The sequence below is a fragment of the Megascapheus bottae genome, chromosome 10 (assembly GCF_031878675.1).
Source record: "Megascapheus bottae isolate mThoBot1 chromosome 10, mThoBot2.hap1, whole genome shotgun sequence".
Lineage (NCBI taxonomy): Eukaryota > Metazoa > Chordata > Mammalia > Rodentia > Geomyidae > Megascapheus > Megascapheus bottae.
Genome location: NC_143518.1, coordinates 36,140,618 through 36,166,830, shown reverse-complemented (window position 1 = coordinate 36,166,830; position 26,213 = coordinate 36,140,618). Strand labels below are relative to the sequence as shown.

Sequence of the window (26,213 nt, the reverse complement as noted above, 5' to 3'; positions counted from 1 at the left end):
GACATGACAGTAGTTTCTGTCCTTCAGTCTCTCCTTTTGTGAGAACTAGAATCTGCATGAACGATGATTTATGAAGTTGTGCTACCTGAACCATCTTTAGGGCCGCCTTCCCCGTAATTTCACCACAACCTCTCCAACTTCTCTTCGTGTTTAGTAGACTTGTTTCACTTGAGATGGAAAATTAAACACAACGAAAACTTTGCCTTGCAAGTGGCTAATCCCACAAAGAGCACTATGAAATTATATTAGCTCTCACTAACTGCCCAAGGTCACTACACTGAAGTCCTAAACCTCTCTCTCAGTTAAAGAAGAGAATTTATCTGGACTATGTGACCTGGTGGTTTGGTTCCCAACATTGGGGGGAAAAGCTAAACAAAACAAAACGCGCAAATAAAATGAATCCAGGAAAGTGTTGGGCTGACTGCTACTTGAGATTGTGTAAACTCTGAAGGTCTACATCTGCAAGAATTATAGACACAAAGCCTATTTGGGACAAATGAGGCAGAACCCAAAGGAGAGGAATTATTGAACTTTGGCACCAGAGAAGCAGAAAGGACATTATTTCCATTCTGGCTGGTAGGATCAAAGATCTTTGGAATAACCACCTCTGTCCATTAGGGGTCAGTAGAAAATGACCAAGCTACAAAGTCACTGCAGGTAGTATATAAAACATATTTCTTCAGAACACCATAGTCACTATAGCATGGGATACATTTTTCTTAACATTTGCAAGTGAACAATGTTTCTGAATGACTTTTTTTTTTAAGTAAGACCCAAGTTAAAACCAAGGTAAGCTTTCTTTGTAATAACCACATCTTCAAATCCACCCCCAGGCAACCTATATGGAAGTTGTCTGTCAGGTACATTGTAAAACTTGCCTGGACCCAGACTGACTCCTCCTAAACAGAACTCCTGAATAATCTAAAAATATGAGACATCCTGAATCTCTGGTCCAGGCTTTACCAAGATAAGAGGTTAATTAGCATCACTGGAATTTCCTATTGTGAAGACTGAACTCCCCACCCCTGCTGACCCTCTCTTTCCACATATCTTCTGCATGCCTCCTTGGAGAGCAAAGCAAAGCCCGAGAGGGTAGTGACTGCAGGCCCGAGAGGCTGCTTGACAAACAAGACTCTGGAAGCAAACAGCAGACAGGAGACAGAAACAACAGAGGGAGGAATGAGAAGGAGTAAGGTCTGTCTGGGTAGCCCAAACAGGGGGAAAAATTGTGGCTAGGGAAAGGGCTAGGATCACAGAGGCAGAGATGAGACTTGGTTGTGCTTTGAGGCTGTGAAATGAACGTGAGTTCAAGACAGGACATCCCAACTTGTGCAAGGGCAGAGTCTCATCCCCCACCACGAGGAGCACCCGATTGAAGGAAATGCACCTGAAAAGACCAATGGGCACAGATGACAGAATTGCCTGCACTGCTGATGGCCCCGATACCCCTCTGGTTGTGCTGCAATACTGCAGATATTAGGGAGTGGGAAATTCAAAGGAGAAGAAACAAAGTCGGAGAAGTATGGAAGATAGAAAGTTGGAGAGTGTTTTGGTATTCCACCCATTAGAGTCCTAGATGAGACAACTATGGAGTGGTCTCAGTAAATGTGACACAATGGTGCCTGCCAAAGAGCAGCTCTAGGAAGTGAAGTGTAAACAGAGCCCTTTGTGATCTGAACTTTTTTTTTTCTTTTGCTCTAAAGTCAAAGCGACTCCCCCAAATCGGAGTTATTATCTAAAACAGGATTCTGATGGAACGGGTCCAATTTCCTCCAACTGCACAATCAGACATTCACTGTCAAAGCAAACTATGGTTCCGAACATAAAGCAAAGCTCCAGGGGCTGAGTTCTGAGGCTCAGTGTGCCACGGTCATTGTCTTCTGTGAGTGACCCAAGTGTACATAAGGATTCCCGAAGAACTTTGAGTCAGGGAGATGTTACAGTGAGAAGATCTGGTCCTGGAGCCTAGCAATGAGCTCCCTAATGTTGGGTACACCATTCTAAAAGTGGGTCCCTTTAGTATTTTGGGCCACAGCCTCCAGTATGTTTTCCCCTTGGAGATAACACTCCTCCACCCACCTGTCATGGTAGTCGTGAGGAATAACAAGTAGGCTTGGATGAACAATATTTTTAACTCTGGAGTCAGAGAAATGCTGAGTCACCACCACCACCACCACCACCACCACCACCACCATCATCATCAAAATCATCATCACTATCATCATCATCATCATCATCATCATCATCATCATCGCCAACACCATTATCATCACCATCATCATTAACTCTTATGCTGGTTTTCTCCACAGTCAGGCAAGTGGAGTTCTGAACAGCAGCAGTGGTAAGAACAGCAGCAATTCTGCATGAGAGCCCCAACCCTTTGTTCCGTCTATGTACCTGTGACCCTGTTGACAGACAGACCTATGACCCGACCATTATAAGACTGCAAAGCAGCTGGGTGCCATGGCTCACACCTGTAATTCTACCTACTCGGGAGGCTGAAATCTGAGGATCTCAGCTCAAAGCCAGCCCGGGCACTAAAGAATGAAAGACTCTTATCTCCAATTAACCATCAGAAAACTGGAAGTGGGGCTGTGGCTCAAGGAGTAGGGTGGTAGCCTTGAGCTGAAGAGTGCAGGGAAAGCACCCAGGCCCAGAGTCCAAGCCCCATGGCCGACAAAAAGAAAATACATAAACCAGGCAATCATAGATTTCCCTACAAAAGTCACTTAAATTACAGATATAATAGATTGTTATTCATTTGAGTCACTCCCTTACTTATTCAATAAATATTTATTGAGCACTTACTAAGTGTGAGGCCCTGTGTTTGCAATGAGCACTGAGCTGTAGGTGCCAATGCATGCTTTCAAGAGGCGCAGTGGTGAGTCTCCAAGTCCTGCCTCTGCTCCTCTTAATGTGAACAATCAATCTGAAGGAAATCGGTGTGTGAAAGGAATGCTGGGGTCTTTATCCTCTGATATCTTTATCCTAAAGATACCACAACTCATGGGTAAAGAAAACAAGAATTTGGCAATCCCCAGAGTGATTGAAAATCAATAAGAAGATAACCTTTTGCTTTTTAAGCCCAGTTGCTAGAAGGTTAGGGTAACATGAAGTGATTCTGTTCGTTTTTAAATAAGCATATCTGTCACTTGGTTAACTATAGAGTCCCACATTGTAAGGCACTTAGGGGTACACAAAATAGGCCCCGAAGTATAGATAAAAACACATTCAGAAATCCAATTAAAAATACAATTTAGTTGGTCCACATCATAGCCCCTTCATCAGCACAATCACCCATTTCTAACTTGCTACTCTGTTATTTTCATCATTCTGCAGGTGAATATCATTTGGCATGTTGTTTGGATTAGCCAACCCTGCCCAGTCAGCCAAAGCAAGAAGAAATCTATCTATGCATGCCCCACAGCCACACAACACAAAATATATACTCCTGAAACCAAGGGTAGTAGTGTAGTAAAAAAAAAAAGATGTTGAAAATCTGGGCTTTGTGCTCACAGAAGCCAAAGTGTAAATTGTGTCTTGTCCCAGACATATGAAACTTGTCATATGGACAAGTTCCTTAATTGAGCCTGGGCCTATGTATCACCATGCCTAATGAAAGCTTGTCTGTGATGATGCATATGGAATATTCAACTTGGATTTTACATATAGAAAGTTAATAACTGTCAAGTCCCTCTAATTTGTAGAGTTCTTTCTTTTCTTTTCTTTTCTTCCTTCCTTCCTTCCTTCCTTCCTTCCTTCCTTCCTTCCTTCCTTCCTTCCTTTCTTTTTGCCTGTCCTGGGCTTGAGCTGAGGGCCTGAGCACTGTCCTTGGACTTTCTCAAGGCTAGAGCTCTACCACTTGAGCCACAGCACCACTTCCAGCTTTTTTCTATATATGTGGTACTGAGGAATCAAACCAGGTCTTTGTGCATGCTAGGCATGCACTCTACCACTAGGCCAAACTCCTGGCCCTGCGTTGTAGATTTCTTGTAGACCATCTATCTGTCTATAAGTGGTCTGCCATCTTTTTGGTCTATTGGGTCCTGTCTTTGGGGGTTTGTTCTCTCCTCCATATTGGCAGATTTATTTTTTTAACAGATGATGCTCAGTGTCTAATTCACTTAATATTTATTAAGCACTTTGTATGGTGCTATGCCGTATTAGGGGCAGTATTATATACAACAACAAAGCAGAAAGCTGGGCATGGTGGCTCACACTTGTAATCCTAGCTACTCAGGAGGCTGAGATCTGAGGATCACGGTTCAAAGTTGCCCAGGCACTAAAGAACACAAGACTCTTTTCTCCAATTAATCACTAAAACCCAGGAAGTGGGGCTGTGGCTCCAGGGGTAGGGCAGTAGCCTTGAGTTGAAGAGCTCAGGGACAGCACCCAGGCCCAGGCCCCATGACCCACAATAAAATAAAATAATCAAAGCAGATATCAATCCTGTATATGCATCTTTACAATTTAGGAGGAAAGAAACACTTGTAGTGCAAAATGGAAAGTGGCACGTGAAACTTGGAGGGAGAGGAAGGACTTGTATGTCTAGGACCACCCAGGAAGACTTCTTCAACAAGGTGCCATAAAAGGAGATATTAAGGACAGATGTTATTGACACCTGTGAAGATGGATGGACAGAATTATTAACTGTTATTATAGAAAAGGGAAGGGAGGGCTGGTATGTTGGCATACATTTATCTATCATTCTGGCTACTTGTGAGGTTAGGAATTGGAAGGATTATGATTTAAGTCAGTACAGGCAAGAAAAGAAAAGAAAAGACCTTATGAAAAGTATTTAAAGTAATAAAGGGCCAGGTATATGGCTGAGGTGATAGAGCACTTGCCCGTAAGTGTAATGCACAGAGTTCAAATACCCCAGTACTTCCCCCCCCCCAAAAATGAGAATGGACAGAGGAAAGCAAGGGGTTGATAGAGGGTACTTAATAGTTCATCTGTCTGGAATATAGGATGGGAGGAAAAATGCAGCAAATTGTTCTTGAAAGGTAGGTTGGCATCCAATCACACAGGACCTTGAAGGCCAGGCAGACAATTCTGGATATTATCTGCAGACACTGAATGGTTTCTAAGCAAATCCACTGAGCTCAACAGGTCTGACGCTCCACCTGAGTTAACAAGGGCCTTCTCTCACCAATGGCTACTGTCTCAGTGCCTTGTTAGCATTGCCAGTAGCTCCTTCCAAGGACTTTATGCCAGATTCTTGTGAATTCCACTTCAAAATGGCCCTATCTGAAATTCCCAAGTTTTCTCCCTTTCTTGTTTGAGCTGCTGGAGGAAAATTAGACTGATATCATAAATGACTGACACAATGTGAATCCCCCAAAGGTACAAGCCTTTCATCAAGCAGCTATAATTTCTACCCGTTATCATGCCCTGTGGATAGTATTATAACCACTCTGTCTGTTCCCAAGGGAGTAGCCCTTCAGAATTTATCACTACAGGTGTACAATTGTATTTTTTAAAAAAAGAAAGCAAGGAAATTCTCAGGCACATAAACAGATAGTTCTCAAGAGGAGAGCATAAGATCCTAAGTACAATTTCAAATTAAAGGAAGAAATATTACCCCCAGAGGGGAAAATAATCCCAGCCACTTCTTAAAACATATCTTAAAACACTGCAAATCAGAATGAATTCTCCACCAGTCTACAGAAGACAACAGATCATGCATGTCCCAAATATTTATTGGAGGTTAACTGCTACCAGACTCCTCGTCTGAACAATTGTTTGAGTTAAATGATGTACCTTACCATCTCCCTTATTTGTCCTATGCAAAAAAAAAAATGACAGCAGAATGCAGAAGGAGAGGGAGGAGGAAAGAAAAAGGAGAGAATCAACTGAGAAGGGATGCAGCAAAAATCACAGGAAAGTAACACCAGAGCCCATTTTGTTGGACAGAAGACAGGCTCTGCCTGACTAACAACAATATAGCACACAGGGCCAAATGTAGCTGAGCGAATTACCGAAGCTAATTACATGCAAAGAGAGCCCACTCTGGGCTAGGTAGTAAAAACACACAAAGATGACAAAGGTGAAAGGGTAAAGGCTTGCTCTCCAGCCAGCTCAAAATTTAGATGAAGAAACTAATAACCAGAGGGAAAAAAATCACAAGGCAGTGTGCTGACATGCTTCAAGAGACAGAGAGCACTGGTGACAAAGCTTTGAGAGCACTCCCCAGAGACAGCAAAGATTCTTGGGAGGTGTGCCATGTGGAGATCTTAGGCCAACCAGTCTGCCTCTCTAAACCCTCATCTTAGAAGGTGATTACAGGTGGAGCTTTATATCTCACATTAAATGTTGAACTCTACTCTGCAGACTGAAAGTCCTGGGCCAAGGAGGCTATCTCAGCTGCCCATATGAGCACAAGCCACTTTTGAAGTGCTCATTTTGTGTGCTGGGTACCAATGGCCCCAGACCGAGCATGGACCCTTCGCCCAATGTTCTCTCTGTCCCTCCACCACCCTGTGCTTACACAGAACCACACAACCAATTCCCACTCCTCCATTCCTCACACCCACAAGCGCACAATCTGAAAAAGATTAAGAAACACTCACCAAGTTCTGGTGGTCCCCATTCTTGATGTCCACAGAAGGCTGCAGGGCCAGCTCAGCAGTCAGGGACAGCATTCCCACTGGCCTTCACATGTCTGGTCTTTTCTTTCTTTCTCTCGGCCTCCTTTTTATCAGCCTACCTTCATCCACCTTTCCTGGTCCCACTCCTCTGTTATCTCTCTGCTGAGTACAGGGTTTCCCGGCTTCTCTCTGCTTCACTCTCTAGCCCCCAATTGGGCAGAACAGAGTAATTTCCCAAATCTCCCAGGGGGAGCAGTGGAAAGGAGGAGGGCTGCTAGTATGGCAGAGAGGCCGGCTATTACATCTGTGTCTTTTGCTAGGATTCTGACTCCCCCATCCTTTCCCCCTTCTCCTCCTTCTCTTTCTCTCTTCTTCTACTTCTTTCTCTCACCCCTTTATTTTTTTTAATGTTAGCTACAGCAATTCCCTCATCAGTCCTGACCAGCATCGTTCTCTGCTCCTTCCCCCAAGATAGGCGGCTCATTCCCTCTTCTTTTTAGCAGTCTCCATTGATCCACCTGCCCCCTCTCTCTCATCTAGGGCCTCCCTTCTTCTTCTCCCCAGCCCCTTCCTCCTCCCCGGCTCTTTCTCTCCTACTTCCTGGGCTCGGGAGCACGCAGGGCCCAATGCAGAAGTTCAGTGGAGACCCCTGGGCTGGGAAACTTGCCGCTCCAGGTTCGGCTTAGCAGAGCTGACCTCACTGAATTGAGCCACGCGATTGGCTACTGCTGGGCTCTCGGCGGGAGATCCTGGAAAGATTTGCATAGCTCTTTTCTTTGTCCTTCCGCCTCCTCAGATTGGGTTGGGGAAATAGGCTCCTGACCAGTCCTGCACTTTTGCAAGGGAGTTTAAGTGGCTACCCTGTGGGCAGAGAGCGAGGACTCAGGCCCCCAGATGAAGAGGAAAGGAGTTTTGCTTTGCTGCGAGCAGTGAGCAGAGGGGTATGCCACCTAGTGAGAAACCTTTCAAAATCTGAGCATCCCAAGAAAAGTACCATTTAGGAAGGTGAGGCCTTGATCTCTCTGCCATGCCTAGGAACAAATATGAGCTTGAATCTGGAATCAGATGTTTACTTTCTAGACTTGTATGACCTCAGGCCAGTCCTTTCATGCTGCTTCCCTCTGCCAAACAGGGATGGTAACGTTAGAACACTTGTTTTTTTATAGATTGAGTAAAGAAGGATTACATGGGGCGAAATCTGCAATTATTAAACCTAAAGGTACTGTAGTGTAGTGGATACTAGGGAATAACGGAAGGGATGTGCTGGGGGAATTTTGGCAAAAGAATGAAGAATCTTTGGTTTCCTTTGATTTGTCTGCAGTCACTTTTGGTCTTTCTGGTCTTCATTGTCCTCATCTGAGAAATGGGAGATTTGGATCGTCGGATCTCTGCTATCTCTTTGGCTCTAATATTATGTGATTGCGAAAGCTTAGCATCCTTTACCTTTATCAGGACTCTAGTTAATGCCTCCCCCTTTCTCTTAGGTATCCTGGCGAATCTAACTTTCCATAGGGGTCTAGCCTGTCCCCTTTCCTTCTTCCCCCCCACAATGGAAGTGTAGACCCAACTGTAGTAGGGTCTGCAGGGCTCCTCCTTGATGGAGATTCTCTCCCCAGGCTACTGGCAGGAGCAGGATTTGGAGCTGGGAACTCTGGCTCCACTCGACGAGTCCATCAGCTCCACAGTCTGGAGCAGCCCTGACATGCTGGCCAGTCAAGGTGAGAACCAGGCCACTCATCTGTGTCCTCAGATCCTCCACCCATCCTCCCGTCATTGCCCACTCATGCTGCCTCCACCCACGTCCTCACTCCACTCATCATCACTGGGATTTTCTCCTCCTCATTTGACATTTAGCTCTTACTAGTACCCCACCAATTTCCCTGGCACCTACACACCTTCCTTCTTCTTCTCTCTCTCTCTGGTACAGAGACCTCTGTAACCCTACACCTCTTGCCAAAAATAAAATGCTTCCAGGGGAAGAACAAAGACATGGGTTGGGGGAAAGACTTGCTGAAGGAAGAATTCTTCAAAAGGAGTCAGGGACATAGGAGCTGTTGGTCAGGGATTGGCATATGGCTCTGGTAATTGAAAGACTTCCCAAACCTTTCATCGAAACATTTTAAGAAAATATCACATCCCCAATTTTTCTCAGCCAGTTCACTTGACTGGCTGGTTAATCTCCAGATAGTGGTGTTTAATTCTCAAAAGTTACCCAAATTCTGGGAGACATGTTCCCCTGAAAAATACCAGTGCTTGGAGAAACAAAAGAAGGGAATTCCTATCCTAATAAGAATTAGTGGAATGGTCTCAGTCATTCACCTCTACCACCTCACTGCCTACATCTTTAAAATGAAGCCATTTGGATTCCACCAGCCCGAGGGTCTCCTGCAGTTCTAGCTTATACCATTCCACAGCAGAGCTAACAATGAGGCTTTGAACTCCAATTTGGAAACAAGCACCCTGAATGTTGAACGCTCCAGCACATGCACCTCGGGGCCTCCTCTCTGATAGAGGAACTAGGGGTATATTTCAGGGAAATGGAATTCTAGTGACAGAAAGAAGCAGACAGGACAGGGATGAGGTCAGTGCCCAGAGGAGCACGAGATTGGCTTTAAAGTGTCCAATAAGGGAAAGACCAGGAGAGTAAGTTTCTGACTTTTCTTATTCAGACATGAACAGTGCTGGTGAAGTAATTCACTGCAGTAGAGCAGCCTGCAGATTTGCAGAATCAGGATGGAAGGTGTTTATTTTAGATTAGTTTCTGTGGAGGTCAGTGCTGGTGGGTCACTGAAGTCAGTCTGAAGATGAAGGAATCAATATTGGGAGTCAGGATCCATGTTGTGGGGAGCTGGAGCAATACTACATGGCGGGGGCACAGGTGTCACAGTCTGAAGGGCTCAAAGCCAGACCTGTGGAGAAAGCACATTTGGGATTCTGGTGGCTTATCCTGATACCTCATGAGTCCTTTTTGGTTTTGCTTGATTTGACCGAGAGAAGGGTTAGAAAACATGCTTCCAGCACAATAATAATAATAAAATGCACAAATCTTTCTCTCTTTTAAGTGGTATCAGGCTAGTGATTTGGGTCTGTGTGCTGGGAGGTGGGAGGTACTCACTCTAAGGAATTATGGTAAGGGACTCAATGCTTGGAGGGAAGGTCTTGTTAGAAGAACTTAAATGCGTGTCAAAATGCTTTAATTGAAAACAAAAACAAACCATTTTGTTTTGTTTTGCTGTTTTATTAGCTATGTCTTGTATAAAGGAATGTACAACCTAAGGGCTGCTTTGGCCTTTTCGTCTCAGTTTAGCTTAGGGATGATTAGTCAACAATTGCTTCTCCAAGTTTTTTGCATATACATATACATATGTATGTATATGTATATATGTAGATGGCGGCAGAAGAGTAAAATATAGGATGCTAGATTCGAACGTGTGTTCTCAAGGATCCATCTCAGACAGAGACACATGCGAAGCAGTGTGTACAGATTTGGGGTGCTTTTTTTTCCCTCTCAACATTCGTGGCCCTGGTCAGTTCATTCAGCAAACATGCAACAAATGAATGTTTTTATTATTATTTTTTTAAATGTGTATTCAAAAGAAGAGAAAATGAAGTCTGTCTTCCTGTCTTCCTTCCACCACCACCCACTATCACCACCACACCCAGCACCATCCTCCCTGTTCCTTCCCCATCCAGTCCTAAGAGTACACAGAGACCCAAGCCTTGGATCGTCTGAATTAGATGAGATGGGCTTTGGCCTAGAAATGGGTAGACATTTTCAGCACTGCCCAGAAAACTAACCCTACTCTACTCCTGCAGATAGTCAGCCCTGGACCTCTGATGAAACAGTGGTGGCCGGTGGCACAGTGGTGCTCAAGTGCCAAGTGAAAGACCACGAGGATTCCTCCCTGCAGTGGTCCAACCCTGCACAGCAGACACTCTACTTTGGGGAGAAGAGAGGTAGTGGCTCACCATTTACCTTCTTCTTGGGAACCATGAGCTGGAGGGGGTGGGGCTGCCAGAATCAAGGGGAACAAATGACCTCTGTGGTCCAGAGGCCGAAGAGGACGCAATGAGCCACAGGCTCCTCAGCTGGTTCCGGAGAATCTTTTAGTCCTACAGCTTGCACTTAGGCCCTGAATAATCTGATAGGACGCTGGAGTAGCTTACATCCTTGCGGAAGTCCTCACAGGCAGGTGATGTCCTACTGCTCAGGTAGTTTACAAGAACGTATCCATGATCCATTACTTTAGCCCTTCTCTGTTATTGCTATTGATCATGAACCAGAAAAATCATGGAATGACCTAATAATTGCTCAAAACCTGGAGCAGTGTTTTGCCACCCACCCTGGACCCTTTCCTCACCTCCTCCCCCCACTCTCGAAGACATTTGGCTTGGGATTAGAAATGAAACATGAAAACTGCCAACAGAAACCTAGCTTCCAATTCTCTCTAATTTCCCCCAGCCCTTCGAGACAATCGGATTCAGCTGGTTAGTTCTACGCCTCACGAGCTCAGCATTAGCATCAGCAACGTGGCCCTGGCAGATGAGGGGGAATACACCTGCTCCATCTTCACAATGCCTGTGCGGACCGCCAAGTCCCTTGTCACTGTACTTGGTGAGGCTCCCAAACCTTCACACCACACGCCTTTGCAAACAAAAACCTTCCTAGTTGGCCTCTGAAGCTTCACACAGAGCCAGGCAAGCCTGCAAGATTTGGGTGGGGGTGGGGGAGAAGTTGGGTCAGTGTTTTCCTTGTTGTGGGATCAAAAGTCAAAGAGAGCTGAGTTTGAATCTTCCCGGTTCTACTTCCTGGTGGATCTGGGAGCGATCCTTTACTTTGTTTGAGCCTAAGCTTTCTAATATAAGGAAGAATGACAATATTCAGTGTACTTAACTCCCAAAACCATGTGAGGAGAAACATGGCATTTGTCCTCAATGTGTAATTACATCTTCCACGACAAGGTTCTCGTGTTGCCTAGACACTTACATTTTCATTTTGCATTTCAACTTCCTTCTTTGCTTTCTCAAGCCTCTGACTATTTCTAGCCACCCAGGTTTTTATCTGGGATGCCCAGTCAGGTCTCAGGGAAAGTAGATCTCTCCACTCTCATACCTTTTTCCTTTGGTCTTCCCTTCTGTTCCTCAAGAAGGAGATCAAAGAGAAAGCTGCTTCTCTAGTTTTCCAACCAGGACAAAACCCAGGTATCCCAATGCTTAGAGAGTCATCTCCACAGAGCGGGCTGAAACATGGCTCATGGTGCCTCTCCTTTCTCTCCTGGCCACCCACCCGCTGTCCATGGCAGGAATCCCACAGAAACCCATCATCACTGGCTACAAGTCATCACTACGAGAAAAGGAGACGACCACTCTCCACTGTCAGTCTTCTGGGAGCAAACCTGCGGCCCAGCTCACGTGGAGGAAAGGCGACCAGGAACTCCACGGTGAGGACTTCTTGCCCCAGGTCACAGGAGGAGATGGTTCTAGGAAAAGGGGGTTGCATGGTATAGAAGGAGAACGTGAATGACTGAGACTTTGTGTACACTGGTATGTGCCAGGACCTACATTCTTGTATGTACAAATCCATTTCACAATTTTCTAAATTTGTTGAGGTTGAAATTTACCATCTGTGTCTACAGTGGGGCCCACACAATCTCTGCATGTGAGGACTCACTGTGTGTGTGTGTGTGTGTGTGTGTGTGTGTGTGTGTGTGTGTGTGTGTGTGTGTTTCTGACTGTTTCTGCACCACAGGAGAACCAACCCGGATACAGGAAGATCCCAATGGGAAAACCTTCACTGTGAGCAGTTCGGTGACATTCCAGGTTACCCGAGAGGATGATGGAGCAAACATTGTGTGCTCTGTGAACCACGAATCTCTAAAAGGAACTGACAGATCCACGGCTCAGCGCATTGAAGTTTTATGTATGTCCTGGGCTTGGGGATGAAAAGGATAAGATATGTGATGGGGAGTGGGGAAAAGAAAAATGCAAGTGACTGCACATGAAGCAGTGCACAAAGATAAGTGAGCAGGATAAAAGTGAGACTTAGGGCTAATCTAAATCAGCATCTGGTTGTATTGTTCTAAGCCACTGTCTCAATGCAGCCTCCTGAGCAGCCTTTGATATTAATGTCAGATGACATTGTTTCCTTGCAGAATGCATCTATATGTGTTAAGGTTTTCCTTTATTCTCTTTGCTTTTCTTTCCCTTATATTTATTTTACTTTTCTCCTCTTTGCTTTCTCTTCTCTTTGCTTTCCTTTTCTTCTCTCTTCTCTTTTCTGCTCCTCTTTTTTCCCTGATGAAAATATGACCTCCACCTCTGTTTCAGAGCTCAAATATGCTTAGACTGAACATTCAAATAGATGTTTTGTGCTCCGTTCTCTCTAAGCAGACATTTTACTACCATGCCCCCAGACCATCTTCAACTCTCCAAGCAGTAAATGTTATAGGTTTGGAGGCCCATACAGCCTCAGTCTCAACTATTTAACTCTGTGTGTGTTTTAGGAGAGCAGTCAGAGACAATATATGTAAACAAATGAGCTGGGATGTGTTCCAATAAAACTTTATTTACACAAGCTTATATCTGATACAATTTGACTCAAGGGATGAGTGTAGCAACTCCTGGGCTAGGCCAGTGGATTGCAGTTAGATTGTAAATTATAGTGGTAAGTGTAGCAAATTCAGAGTCCCAGGATATCATTTCTAGTCTGTATTCCACCAGTGACTTGCTGTGTGATGTGAAGGGAATCAATTTCTCCCACTGAGCTTGAGTCCTTTATTAGTGAAACGAGACAGATGAACATGAAACTCACTGAGGCTTCCTCTCAGTCTATGACCTCAGGACGTCTACATGGAAGGATGCATTTCCTCTGACATCATCTCCTCTTCCGAGTCTTTCCACTACTGGGCTTTCCTTTATGTGTCCAAGATCCATGATGGTATTTTTAAAAGATTATTTATTTACTCACTTACTTACTTTTGTGCTGGCCTTAGGGCTTGAACTCAGGACCTGGGCACTCTCCCTGACATTTTGTGCTGAAGCTGCCCTCCACCACTTCAGCCATAGCTCCACTTCTGGCTTTTTTTTTTCTTCTTTTGGTGCTTAATTGGAGATAAGAATCTCATAGACTTTCCTGCTAGGGCTGGCTTTGAACCACAGATCCTGAGATCTCAGCCTCCTGAGTAGTTAGGATTACAGGCGTGTGTTACCGGTGATCAGCTCCATGATTTTCCATAAAATTCTCACTTGAATATCCACTATCATGATCACTGTTTCCAGCCTTTCTTTTCAACCTTTGTCCCTGCCTTCAACATAAACAAACCAAAACAGCAACACATTTCTGACGGAAGTTGGTAAACTTTGCAGTATTTCATCTAGTACAATCTGGAAATTTTGAAAAAGTACCCTTCTGGGTGAGGGAACCAAAGGGAAAAAAAAGAATAAAGCCCAGAGACAGAGGCTAGAATTAGAAAATAACAAATTTGTTGCCTGAATTTGTCAAAGGATTGGGCGGTTTTCAAAAATAACTACTTTTTATTCTCCTTTGTATGGAAGACCCAGGCGAATCACCATTCCCAACTCTAATGCTCTTTAATCAATGTCTAGGCCTGTTATTCACATTTGAACATGGGGTAGATTTGGGCAGTCCCACGCTCCATTTTGTAGCCAGTCAACCTAGGAGCAGACAGCCTACATTCTAGCCACAAAGCCAGCGCTGCTAGCTGTGCTACCTTGACTAAAGCATTGAATCTCTGTGATTTCAACGTACTTCACTGAGTTGTCCCCAGGATAAATGTAACGATCTACATAAAAGACTCTCTCTGTATACTTCCAAGTTTTCTATGGCTATAAGGTGCTTCTCTAATGAAGTGGTCTGAGCCTGAGACCTCCGGCTTTGGTTGATTGCTTCTGAGGCCTAGCTCATGACTAGGGCTAAAGAAGCCACTTCCTTGTCAGAGTCCCAAAGTGTCCTCTGGCAGGCACCAAACAAACTGGCAATTACTCTCCAGAGTCCCTTTTGGCCTAGCTGTGATCAGCAGTCAGTCAACAGTCCGTGAGTCCAGGCACTGTGTTAGGGATTTCTATGGCTGAGGAGACCCAGAATAGCCATTTTCTCACCTGGCCTGACTCTGTTCTGTGTGATTTGACTGCAATGCGTTCATTAGCTGTTGTTAAGGTTGGCTCTATCCTGAGGGGCAGCACAGCCTCTTTATCTGCTATTCTAAACCAACATCTGGTTATATTGTTCTAAGCCACCATCTGGACCTAGCCCTTTGGCACTGATGGCAAATGCCATTCTTCCTTGCTCAGAGCCCATCTATATTGTGTCAGGGCTTATTTATTTTATGTTATTTTTCTTTTATTTTTTTCAGCCAGTATATGATGTCCCTCCCCCCACTTCTCTTGCCATTTCAAAGCTCTCATTTCATGTTTGCCCTAACCATTCAAAGGACTGTTTTGTGTTCAAGAGTTGCTTCCAGTTGTAAGCTCCCTTGCAGAGTAGACAGACCTGAGAGGTTGTGAACTCAGTAAGTGCCAAATTCAGGTTTCTTTGTTCCATTAAAAAAAATCTGTATTAAGCGCTGTCTGTGTGCCAGGTCATTTGCCAGGCCTGGGGAAACCACTTCTTAGCTCTGTTGAGCCAGTCTGTGGGCCCTACCAAGGACACATTTCCCAGAATCCTATTACTAAGAGGCTACAATACAACCATTTGCTTCCACATTCAGTAACACCCACCATCGTTGCTTTCCAGAGGTGAAAGGGAGGGAGAGGAAGGAACATGTTTGTTCAGAGTTTGAGCTCCTGAGACATTTCGGAATAGAACTGCAGGCTGTAACTTGGTGATTTCAAGATGTTACGGATCCCTTAAGCATTGTCCTGATGCCATTTTCTTTTCCACAGACACACCAACTGCCATGATCCGGCCAGACCCGCCACATCCCCGTGAAGGTCAGAAGCTGATGCTACACTGTGAAGGCCGTGGCAATCCGATGTAAGAAGAGCCACTTGCTGGCCTCTAGAGCACCTTCGGTGGTGCTCTCAGATTGTCGTCTTCACTGAGCGTCTGCTCTGTGCTGGCTTTCGTTCCTGTCTCCTCTGTGCTGGCTGAGTTGAACTTCCCACTCCCACTGTGTCCAGCCATGCCCGGCCTTCCTTTCTTCTGCAAAGCAGCAGAAGTGGGTGGGGCACTCCCCAGCTTAACCCCTTCTGCTGCCCTAAGGTAGAAAGCTAAAGCAAGACAGAGAGTAAGAAATCTCTTAGTGTTCCTTCCGGCTCTCCTGAACACTTCTCACCTCTGGCTCCCTTATACTTGTTGAGGCTTCTCAGCAATTGATTTTCTTATTCCTAGTTTTGTTTTGTGTCTTATTTTCATCTCCTAGCTCTCTGTCCTACACTTTCCTGACGGCTTCTGATTTTTCTACCTCAACAGCCCCCAGCAGTACCTATGGGTGAAGGAGGGCAGTGAACCACCCTTGAAGATGACCCAGGAAAGTGCCCTCCTCTTCCCCTTCCTTAACAAGAGTGACAGCGGCACCTATGGCTGCACAGCCATCAGTAACATGGGAAGCTACACGGCCTACTTCACCCTCAATGTCAACGGTGAGCCTCCCAGGGCCTCCTGGTGCAGCAGCGCCCTCCTCCATCCATCTGTCTCACACCCTCTCTCCATTTCCTACCATGACTGGGTGTGGGGCATAGGGAGAGTGCCCACTATGGGAAGCCAGGGCACGAAGGTCTACACCTCCTCTAGGACATGTAATAATGGAAAGTCAATAGAACGGCACTCCCGTTGCCTTTGTTTACAAGCAGCGCCAAATTTTGTCCACAGCACTTACCTGACAGGGATATTAACAAGCGTTTAGAGGCTCTGGACCATCGTGAGGATGGTGTACAGGCACTTCCCTCGCTGAAGGGCTGTTCCTCCTCCAGGGACTCCATATGGCACTCAGGCTGCCACCGTCAGTTTCTTTTCTGAAGACCTTCTACACACTGTACCAGGCTCTAGCTTGCACTTTGCTGAGACATGAACATAGCCTCTTCTGAGTTGTTCCTTTCTGAGGAAGCAAAAGATGCTCCTCAGAAGTTCTCAAAGCCAGCACCACCACACTGAGCTTGTGGAGCGGTCACAGGCCAGCACAAAAGGCCCCTGTTGTTGTTGTTGTTGTTTTTATTTTTATTTTTTGCCAGTCCTGGGCTTGAACTCAGGGCCTGAGCACTGTCCTTAGGTTTTCTCAAGGCTAGAGCTCTACCACCTGAGCCTCAGCACCACTTTTGGATTTTTTTTTCTAGATATGTGGTATCAAGGAATAGAACCTGGGCCTTCCTCCATGCTAGGCAAGCACTCTACCACTAGGCCAATCCTCCCCCCAAATACACACTTTTTTGGGGGGTCATTCTTGTTTAAAAAGCCCAATTATACTAGGGTCCTGCCACAAAGGGGAATTACCTTGTCACAGAACTTCAAGGGCTTCCTTACTTGAAATGACCTTCATGGCAGTGTATTGGAGTAAAGGAAATAGCCAGGCTTTGAGGATAAGAGGCCTGACCGCTTAGGACCAGAACATTAGATTGGCAGTTCTGACTCTAGGATCCAACCTCAGCATGTGGGAGCCATCTTGGCACAATAAACAAGGCTATTGTAAGATGCCAGGAGCAATGACAAAGCACTGAGGTCTACTTTCAGCCCCCAGATCTTTCTAGGCTAACTCTGATGATGGTTGGCAATGAGAGAAAGTTCTTGTGCCCTGTGGTTGGCATTTTGCTCCTCTCTCCTCTGCTCAGTGCTAAAAAGCCAAGTAGAGGAGTCCTGTTTGTGTTGTCTGCCAATGCTGACCTCTAGTGGTGGAAGATGCTACTGCATCCTATTCCAGGAACATCGTAGGCGAAAACCTGCCCAGAATAAAATTAAAAGAACTTCCACCTAAAGATTAGGGTTTGTAATTGATGAACCCAGAGGTCATTTTGGCAGTGGAAGACTGTGACATTCTAAGGGATTTCCATTTCCTTAGCCTGTGCAATAATTATGTAGGTTTAATTTTCAGAGTGGACCCTGTCTTAAATACTCCCCAGGAGGGAGACAGATGGGGGGCTGGGGGGGGGGGGGCAGTGAACTTACTGGGATTCCTCCAAGGTCTGCCATCAGATCTACCCATTCCTTTGTTGGAGTGACAGGGACAACCTCTGCCTCCTTCCCAAGCAAAGCAGAGCATAAACAAAAATATCAAAGCACAAATGTTTTCTTTTCAAATAAGGCGTAGAGAAGCAAGGAACTAAAAAGCTGGCCCAGTCCAGCCTAAGGAAACATAAGGTAGGAAGGAAAAAAAATTACAGAAGGAGTCAATGAGGCATCAAGACTCAAGCTGAGTCCAAGGAAAAGCTGTAGCTCTCCCATGGGGTGGGAGAGTTACATCTGTAGAGTTCATGTGATTTTGGAGATCATCAGAACTGTATCCTGGGCCTATATACTTGTTCTCAGCCATCTGGACCCCTGACTATTGTTGGAACTCTCCTTGTCACATCTGGGCTAAATTGTGCTGTGGGTTTTATTCACTATTGCTAAGGCAGACAGGTGCTATATACCCAAAGACAACAACCAACATGGGAGAAAGCATGCCAGTCTGTGTACACAAACCTTTAGTTGTTATCAAAGACCAGGCCTCCTTGTTGGGACAGGCTAGAGGATTTTTTTAAAAATCTACTATGAATCTTCCCAACCATGAGAAAATACTGGAATAAAAAGAAAAAGCGCTCAAGACAGTGTAGGCAGGCAAGGGAATTAAAGGAGGAAAAAAAAACTGGGATCAGGGATATATAGAAAGAAAAAATTGTTTTATGAGGCCCAAGAAGTTGAGTAAAGTAGAGATACTAAGCACTCAAGGACAGGACTGGGAGGAGGCTCTCTTAGGTTCAGTCTACAGAAGGTAGAGATTTCCCAGTTTCTACATCCCATTCTCACTTTGTTCTCAGAGCTGCTAACACAGGGCATTGCACTCTAGCCTTTTTTTGGGGGGGAGGGGGTAAGGTATTATCCAAGTGTTTAATTATGGCCTCATTGGCTTTTCTCAACTCCTCTATCTGCTCTTAAGGCAATTAATAAGTAAACTGAGACATCTTCTAGGGGAACAAGCTCAGAATACCCAATAGAGGAGAGAGTAAGAGGGTGGATGAGATAGGAAAGGAACATTCTGATCATCCACAAGTAAAAGGGGAGGAGGTGGAGGGCAGAGGCATTAAATAATGGCTTTAGATCAAAGTCAAACTCTGTGCAAAGTGGACAGTTGAGTGTGAGCAGATTTGTTTATGATGCCTGAATATATCAATTCATCTGAACAATTACCGTGTGCTGGTACAGAGCACAGTCTACTAGGGACACATTCCCTTTGCAGAGTACTGCTGCCCTATTTCCCTGTGATAGCGCCTGTCCTGTGCTGTGTGACACCATCCAGGGCCAAGTCAGAATTCTAGATGAGGGCTCTCCCCAGATCTGACTGCGTGTCTTCCTCCTCTTCCAGATCCCAGCCCGGTGCCCTCGTTCTCCAGCACCTACCACGCCATCATCGGTGGAATTGTGGCTTTCGTTGTCTTCCTGCTACTCATCCTGCTCATCTTCCTTGGCCACTACTTGATCCGACACAAAGGTCAGAGGCATCAAGCGGGTGGGTAGAATGATCAGTCAGGGGAAGAGGCAGGTAGAAAGAAGGCTTGCGTGAAAGGCCTCCAAAGACTTAGTCTTCCCCATGGGTGGGGGTAGAGAGACACAGAGACACAGAGAGAGACAGAGAAACACACACACACACACACACACACACACACACACACACACACACTCTTCAGTGTCAACCCTGTAGTCATGGAATACCATCAACCCCACAGCCAAGCCTGCTCACTCGGTGATCATCCAAATAAAATCAGGTCTTCCCACTCATTCAGCTGCTGGGCGCTGCTCTGCCTTCAGGTCTATGTCATAAAACAGAAAGCTCCCCAACGTGCGTCTCCAGCCCATTGCTTCCTGTACTATGGTTCCTTCTGTCTGTTTAGCCTGTTTTATTCTTTTCTTTGGTCTCTCTACTTCTCACCCCTGTACCATCTCTCTTTATCTCTCTCTCTCTCATTTGTGTCTAACCTCCCTCTCTGGGTCTGTGCTGCTTCTCTCATTCCTTCCCCAAAGGTGTCTTTCTCCGTGGGTGCTTCCACCTAGCTGTTCCGGCTGATCTCAGCTGCAGTGCACGAGCCTGTGCATGTGTTCACGCCCCTCTCCTCCCCTCCCCTCCATGCCCTATTGTGCATGTGATGGTGAGGAGGGCAGGATTCCTTCTGCAGGGCGGGGTGGTCAGGGGAGAGAGTCTGGCAGCAGAATGCAAATTAGGTAGGGTGGGGTGCAAGAGCAGATCTGAAGGGAGTCAGGTGTGAGGGGCAGTTGGGGAGCAAGGTGGGGTGGATTTCATGGGGAAAGGCTGCTTCTGAAAGATGGAACCTCTGTCCCTCCACAGGAACCTACCTGACACATGAGGCCAAGGGCTCGGACGACGCCCCCGACGCCGACACGGCCATCATCAACGCAGAAGGCGGGCAGTCAGGTGGAGATGACAAGAAGGAATATTTCATCTAGGGCGCTCACCCACCTCCTGCCGCCCCTACCCCCAGGGACCCCCTGGGGACTGCTGGGGTCATCACCAACCCGGACTTGTACAGAGCGGACCCCAGGGCCGCCCTCCTGCTTGCTCCCCAGCCCACCCAGCCCCCCCCTGTACAGAATGTCTGCTTTGGGTGCGGTTTTGTACTCGGTTTGGAATGGGGGGGGAGGAGGGCGGGGGGGAGGGGAGGGTTGCCCTCAGCCCTTTCCGTGGCTTCTCTGCGTTTGGGTTATTATTATTTTTGTAACAATCCCAAATCAAATCCGTCTCCAGGCTGGAGAGGCAGGGGCCCTGGGGTGAGGAAAGAAAAGAACCACCAGGAATTTAGACTGTGAGGAGGGACAGGCAGGCTGGGGGGGGGGGGAGGAGCATAAGGCAGGCTTGGCTTGCAGGTAGAGGCTCTCCCCAGCCTTTCTCCTAACCCTCAAGAGATGGGAAAGCTGCCCAGAGCCGTGCAGGAACCCAGGAACAAGAGCAGGGACCAGCCATGTACTGCAAGCCACACGCAGAGGCCAGGGGCTCACTCCCCCTGAACTCTGCTTCCCTCCCAGTGGGAAGAAGGGAGTGGAGGGGAGGCTCTGACAGGCCATGGAACCTGTGCAGTTCATGGCTCTAGAGGGCCCAAGGGCTTCACCGTGGAGAGGAACACGGGTTCCTCCCAGGAAGGGCCGATGTGGAGAGGAAGCAGGGTGGAGGTGGCTCCATGCACCGATTGTGTCCCTATGGTGAACGAAGGAGGACAGGCTGGTTGCACAACAGCTTCCCTGGGGGCCCAGAAGAGCTCAGCTGCCCTCCTAGTTCCAGCAGCTGTGGGAGAGTTTGCTCTGGGGCATCAACTGCTTCTGTTCTCCCGGCTGAGGGCCCCCCCCCACTCCTACCCAAGCCCCTGGACTGTTGCACGGCAACCACTCCTCTCATGGCATTGCTCAGCAACGATTCCCTCCACCTTGTGCCACCCTGTGCCCTTTCCCATTCCCTCCACCACCCTCCAGCCCTTCCTCCCTCAGCAGCCAGGCAGACATAACAACAAAAATACTAAACGGAGCTTCACTGCACTGAGCTGTTTCCTGCCCAAAACTAAGGGAATAATGTGAACTATGTGTGTGCGTGTGTGTGTGTCGGTGCGTATATGTGTGCATGTGTGTGAACCTGTGTGTGTACATCTATGTGAGTGAAAAATATAGGACGAGGATGATCAAGGGCCCAGAGGTCCTGGGGCAGATGGATGGGGCATGGGATATGCAAAAGAGGGCTGTGGAAGTGAGGCGTCCAAGTCAGAGTTTGACCTCACCTGGGATACTGCTCTGTCCTAGTCTCTTCCATGCCACTCCCCATGCCCACTTGATAACTACGTGGTGTGATTTTGCCCTGCTGTGCATTTCATAGCCTCGTAAACACACAGGTCAGCCGGCCCCTCCCTCTGCCTCCCATCCCCAAGCGTGGAGTCAGTGCGCCAGCCTTTGCTATGCAGCCCTCAGGCCTCTCCCTGGCACCAACTCTACAATTCCCATCACCTATGCCCAGAGAGTAGAAGGCTGGGTCCTGTCCATCTCTGCTTTCGGTTTTCTGTCTTCCTTCCTTCTTTTTTGGCCCAGCTGGTTGCTATGGAGATGAGGTGGTGGCTCACCCTCTCTTTCCCGGCCAGCTTGCCCTTACTCAGAGCCGGGATGCTCTGGGAATCCCCCTCCTCCAGCGTGTCCTCCCTGCTCTGACCACAGGCACATGTACGAAACGGGGCAGCTGCAGCCCAGCAGGGCTGCCCACTCCTTCAGTTCAGGTAATACCTTCATGAATCTTCCAGCCCCTGGCTTGGGCCGTGGACACTACAGACAGCCCCTCACCTAAGTCAGGGCCCCCCTCCTTTTACAGCTGCAAGGGAGCCTTGGGTTCCAGGCCTGTTTGGGGCTCCTTATCTCCCAGCACCCGCTTTTGGGAAAACAACTTTTCCTCTTTGAGCTGAACCACTCTGTCCATATTACACAGAAGCCATATTTGTACTGGGGGCGGGGGGGCCTGGGGCTGTTGTGCTGTGTGCGTCTGTCTGGGGGTAGGGGGTAGGGGGTAAGGGAAGGGAGCAGGGAGGGGATCATGTATCTTTATAATCTTTCTAACTCTCCTGTGCTAATCTCAGAGGGGGGCGACCCTCAATATATCTGGATTATCCGTGTGGTTCGGCTGCCTCCTTTCTGCTGCCCTCACCTGCTGCCAGCCTGCTTGGAGCTAAGGGGCCTCTCTGCTCTCCCTTGCCCTTGGCACTCAAGGGGCACTGTGTTCTTGCCATGCTTCACCCCCGAGAACAGCTGGATGGTGGGACCAGAGAGCTTGTTTGTAGTGGGGCATCCAGCCCCACGCTAAGATGGAGGTGGAAATGAGAAATCTGGTTCAACCAGCAGGGACAGCATGACCACCATTTGTCTGGCCAAATTCTTTCCCTCTTATTCGGAACCCTGACCTTGAGCTGATGTCTGGGAAGAGGAGGGAACAAGTTTCTTAAGGGTACCTATCCTTAACCTAAGTGCTTTGCCCCAGGTACTCCTAAGTGAATGGTAACACACTGGGCGCTATTCCACTCCATGGTTGCTTGAACCAATTCTTACTCTGTCTCACCGCACTGACTTAGACCCTCTGGTTCAACTTTTCTCAGACCCAGGCTATATCTCTCCCTAAGTGAGAAAATAAATAAAGAAGAGGCAGAGGGGCGGTGTGTGGGAAAGCAGCTGGGGGAGGGGGCTTCAAGAAGAAATGGCGAGCCCACCTGGGGGTTGATGCCCTATGTACTAGCTAGAGAAAAGAAACAGTTCCACCCACTAGAAGACCTTTTCCTATGACTAAGATGCCAGGCCAATAAAGTAGTCCTGAGCCTTTATGTCTCCCAACAGAAATATGAGTAGGGATCACCCCTTGGGCAGCAGTCCCATTCTAAAATATGCTTTCCCATTGCCCCCCAGAGTCTACTTTACATGTGTCAGACTATGTGTTCTGCCTGGTATGGGAGATACATTCGCTGAGTCCATAGGTAGTGAGGCAAATGCCTCTCCCTGAATGCAGCTTTGACAGCCTTTCCCCTCCCTCCCTCTTTCCGTCCCTCCCTCTCTCGCTGGCATCCCCATACCTCCAGATAACAATACACCCACCCAGGCACTGCCTAGCACTTAACACTCTCCTGTGCCAGTGCTGATATGCAGAACACGCACATCGAGGAACAGGTACCTTCTCCCTCTCACTCTGATACACACACAGCCTCCCCACAGCACACGTGCCCCTCACGCTGGGTAGATCCAACCATGAGCGCCAGGAACACTCTTGGCCACAAAATAGAGTGGCTTTGAACTCTGTCCCTGGATCCTGTTCAAAAGGATGGATAACGGTAAGAGTTGTCACCCACCCTTGCACTCCAATTTCCCAGTGCCTCTCTTATCTCGACCTCCCAACTCACCCCCTGGGTAACTTTTCCTTTCCTTGTGCTCCAATAATCTCCACTTGCTGGGAAGCCCCTGCTTTCTAATTTTCCATCTTCGGGGAAATGCCCATCCTTGCCTTTACCTAATCCCTTTCCGGAGACCAGGGAAATTCACCCTCCAAACAGGAAGTTCCTGGCCAGTGCCCTCAAGTCAACCTGAGACAGGCAGGCTGATGGTGTGGGAATAGAACTTCCTGAGGGGTGGGAGGGCCTCCCTGGCCCTGCCCAGAGCCTGAGAGCCTTCATTAGCCCCTGACACTTATCTTGGGGAGACAGCTGCTGTCAGCGTGTCTTGGCCACTCTCTCAGCCTGCCCAGATCCTGCTGCACCATGGGGAACTGTCTTTACCCGGTGAGTGTGGGAACAATGCAGTGCATTATCACCCCTGTCCCCTTTTGCTCCCATGACCCTTCCTGTTTGCTCTGCTGGTCTTCTTCTCCTATCCTGTCCAGTCCTTTGTTCTCCCTTTCAAACAACTTTTCCCCTCATCTCCTCCTTAGCCCAGTCTAGGGTTCCCTTCCTGCTAGTTTCTCCCCGGTGCCTCCTTAGTCTAACTCTGCCATTCTGCTTCTTCAGGCCTTTTGCAACACCTGTCCTGGCTTCTCCATGACTCTTACTACATGCCATCTCTTCAGCCTTTCTGCCCTGTCCTTCTCTACCTCCTTCCCCATATCACACTATCTTCTGCAGCTCCATTGTTCTCCCAACCCAAGCTTTCCCTGTGCCTTGCCCTCCCAACCAGTCTCCATCCAAGGAGGCGGCTCAGGGGCGTACTAGATTCTCTGCTCCTCCCCTCTGGGATTGTCCTCCAGGTGCAGCCCTCCATCTCAATGGACAAGAATATAAGCCCGTTTCCTTTGGAAGACTTCTTGAATTACTCCTATGACGAGAACAACTCTTACCAGTCCCTTGAAGACTACTCTACACTGGATTCTGCGGTCCCTTGCCGTTCCTGTACCCTGTTGGATGAGTCTTCACTGCCCTTCTTCATCCTCGCCAGTGCCCTGGGGGTGCTGGCCAGTGTTGCTGTCCTCTTTGCACTTCTGCGACCTCTCTTCCACTGGCAGCTCTGCCCTGGCCGGCCCATTCTAGCTCAGTTGGCAGTGGGCAGTGCCCTCTTCAGCATAGCAGTGCCTATTCTGGCACCAGGGCTAAATAGTGTCCACAGCACCGTTCTGTGCTACTTAGGCTCCTGGATCTGGTACAGCTCAGCCTTTGCCCAGGCACTGGTGATAGGGAGCTATGCCTGCCTGGGCCCCAAACTGGGTGCAAGCCAGATTCCAGCGCTCACACTGGGCCTCACTGTAGGGCTTTGGGGAGTGGCTGGCCTATTAGGGTTGCCAATAACCCTGGCCAGTGACATTTTCTGTTCCTTGGTATCCCGGAGGGGCCTGGGGATTTTGCAATCTGTACACGCTGTGATCTGTTTTGCCATCTTCACCTTGTTGCCTCTGTGTTTGTTGGGAGTCAAGGTGCTGAAGAAGGCACTGGGCAGAGGCCCAGGGCCCTGGCTCAACATCCTGTGGATCTGGTTCATTTTCTGGTGGCCTCATGGAGTGGTTCTAGGATTTGATGCCCTCGTGAGGTCCAGAGTCTTGCTGTTGCCAACCTGTTTGGCCCAGCAGATTCTAGACCTGATGCTGCACCTGGCAGAAGCCATGGCCATAGTGCACTGCGTGGCTGCGCCCCTGCTCCTGGCCCTGTATTGCCACCAGGCCACTCGAACTTCTTTGCCCTCCGTGTCTCTCCCTGCAAGAGGATCTCATCTGAATGCCTTAGGAAGCAAATGCTAGAGGTCTTCCTTCCTGTCCACCTGAATTAAAGCCTGTACTGCTTTTATGAAGTGGGTGCTTTATTATTTTGTCTAGCGATGGAGAGGAGAGGAAGGAGAATGGAGAGAGAAAGGCCTTTCATGGACTTTGCTGTGGGCATCTGTTTCTCTTACCTGACCCCGGGAGAAAGTGGACGATATATAAATAATGTCAGGGCACACAGATGTTCTCTAGAGGTGTCAGGTGACTGCTTGAGGGGAGAAGCTAACTCCTCTCCCCTCCCCATTCCAAAGAAAAAGATGTGGCTTAAACAGGTAAATTAAAGAAAAGAGGCTGTTGCAAAGAGCAAATGGGATAGGAAGAAGAACCAGAGACATAAAGCAAAGAAGGGTGATCGTTAACCCAAAGCAATAAATTTCTTCATCCTTATTTACCCACCCCCTCCCCCACATCTTCTATCTTCTATCTCTTCACTGGCTTTGCTTCAAGATCAGTGTCGCTGGGGAAGGAAGGTAGTCAATGCATCTTGGAGAACATTTCTTGGTCCAGGGGTACCTAGCAAGGTTATTTAAAAAGCCACTTCTTAGGAGTTACCTTGCAGGTTTATTCTTCAGCATGACCTTGTTTCCTCCTGTGCGTGTGTGTGTGTGTGTGTGTGTGTGTGTGTGTGTGTCTGCATATGTGTCACAATCTGTTAGAACCTATATTTAAAAAAATATTTTGTTGTTGGGGTGATATACAGAGGAGTTGCAGTTCC

General features: G+C 47.6%; 2 protein-coding genes across 3 annotated transcripts in view; both read left to right on the top strand.

The window, feature by feature from the left end:
• Cadm3 (cell adhesion molecule 3) overlaps positions 1-21,590 on the top strand; it is a 32,870-nt gene extending 11,280 nt beyond the window's left edge. Inside the window, exons 2-10 of one of the 2 annotated variants that reach the window (XM_090340683.1) lie at positions 8,207-8,308; positions 10,407-10,547; positions 11,053-11,205; positions 11,894-12,031; positions 12,340-12,510; positions 15,492-15,582; positions 16,021-16,190; positions 19,103-19,228; positions 20,081-21,590. In XM_090340683.1, the coding sequence (XP_090196809.1) occupies positions 8,207-8,308; positions 10,407-10,547; positions 11,053-11,205; positions 11,894-12,031; positions 12,340-12,510; positions 15,492-15,582; positions 16,021-16,190; positions 19,103-19,228; positions 20,081-20,199 (1,211 nt within the window). In that variant the 3' untranslated portion in view covers positions 20,200-21,590. The remainder of the gene's footprint in view (positions 1-8,206; positions 8,309-10,406; positions 10,548-11,052; positions 11,206-11,893; positions 12,032-12,339; positions 12,511-15,491; positions 15,583-16,020; positions 16,191-19,102; positions 19,229-20,080) is intronic. The other variant, XM_090340684.1, reaches the window with a different exon arrangement.
• A 706-nt stretch (positions 21,591-22,296) lies between these two features.
• Ackr1 (atypical chemokine receptor 1 (Duffy blood group)) lies at positions 22,297-25,523 on the top strand. The gene is made up of 2 exons (XM_090340682.1): positions 22,297-24,035; positions 24,497-25,523. The coding sequence occupies exons 1-2, from the start codon at positions 24,015-24,017 to the stop codon at positions 25,475-25,477; spliced, it is 1,002 nt and encodes a 333-aa protein (XP_090196808.1). The 5' UTR covers positions 22,297-24,014; the 3' UTR covers positions 25,478-25,523.
• The last annotated feature ends 690 nt before the right edge of the window (positions 25,524-26,213 follow it).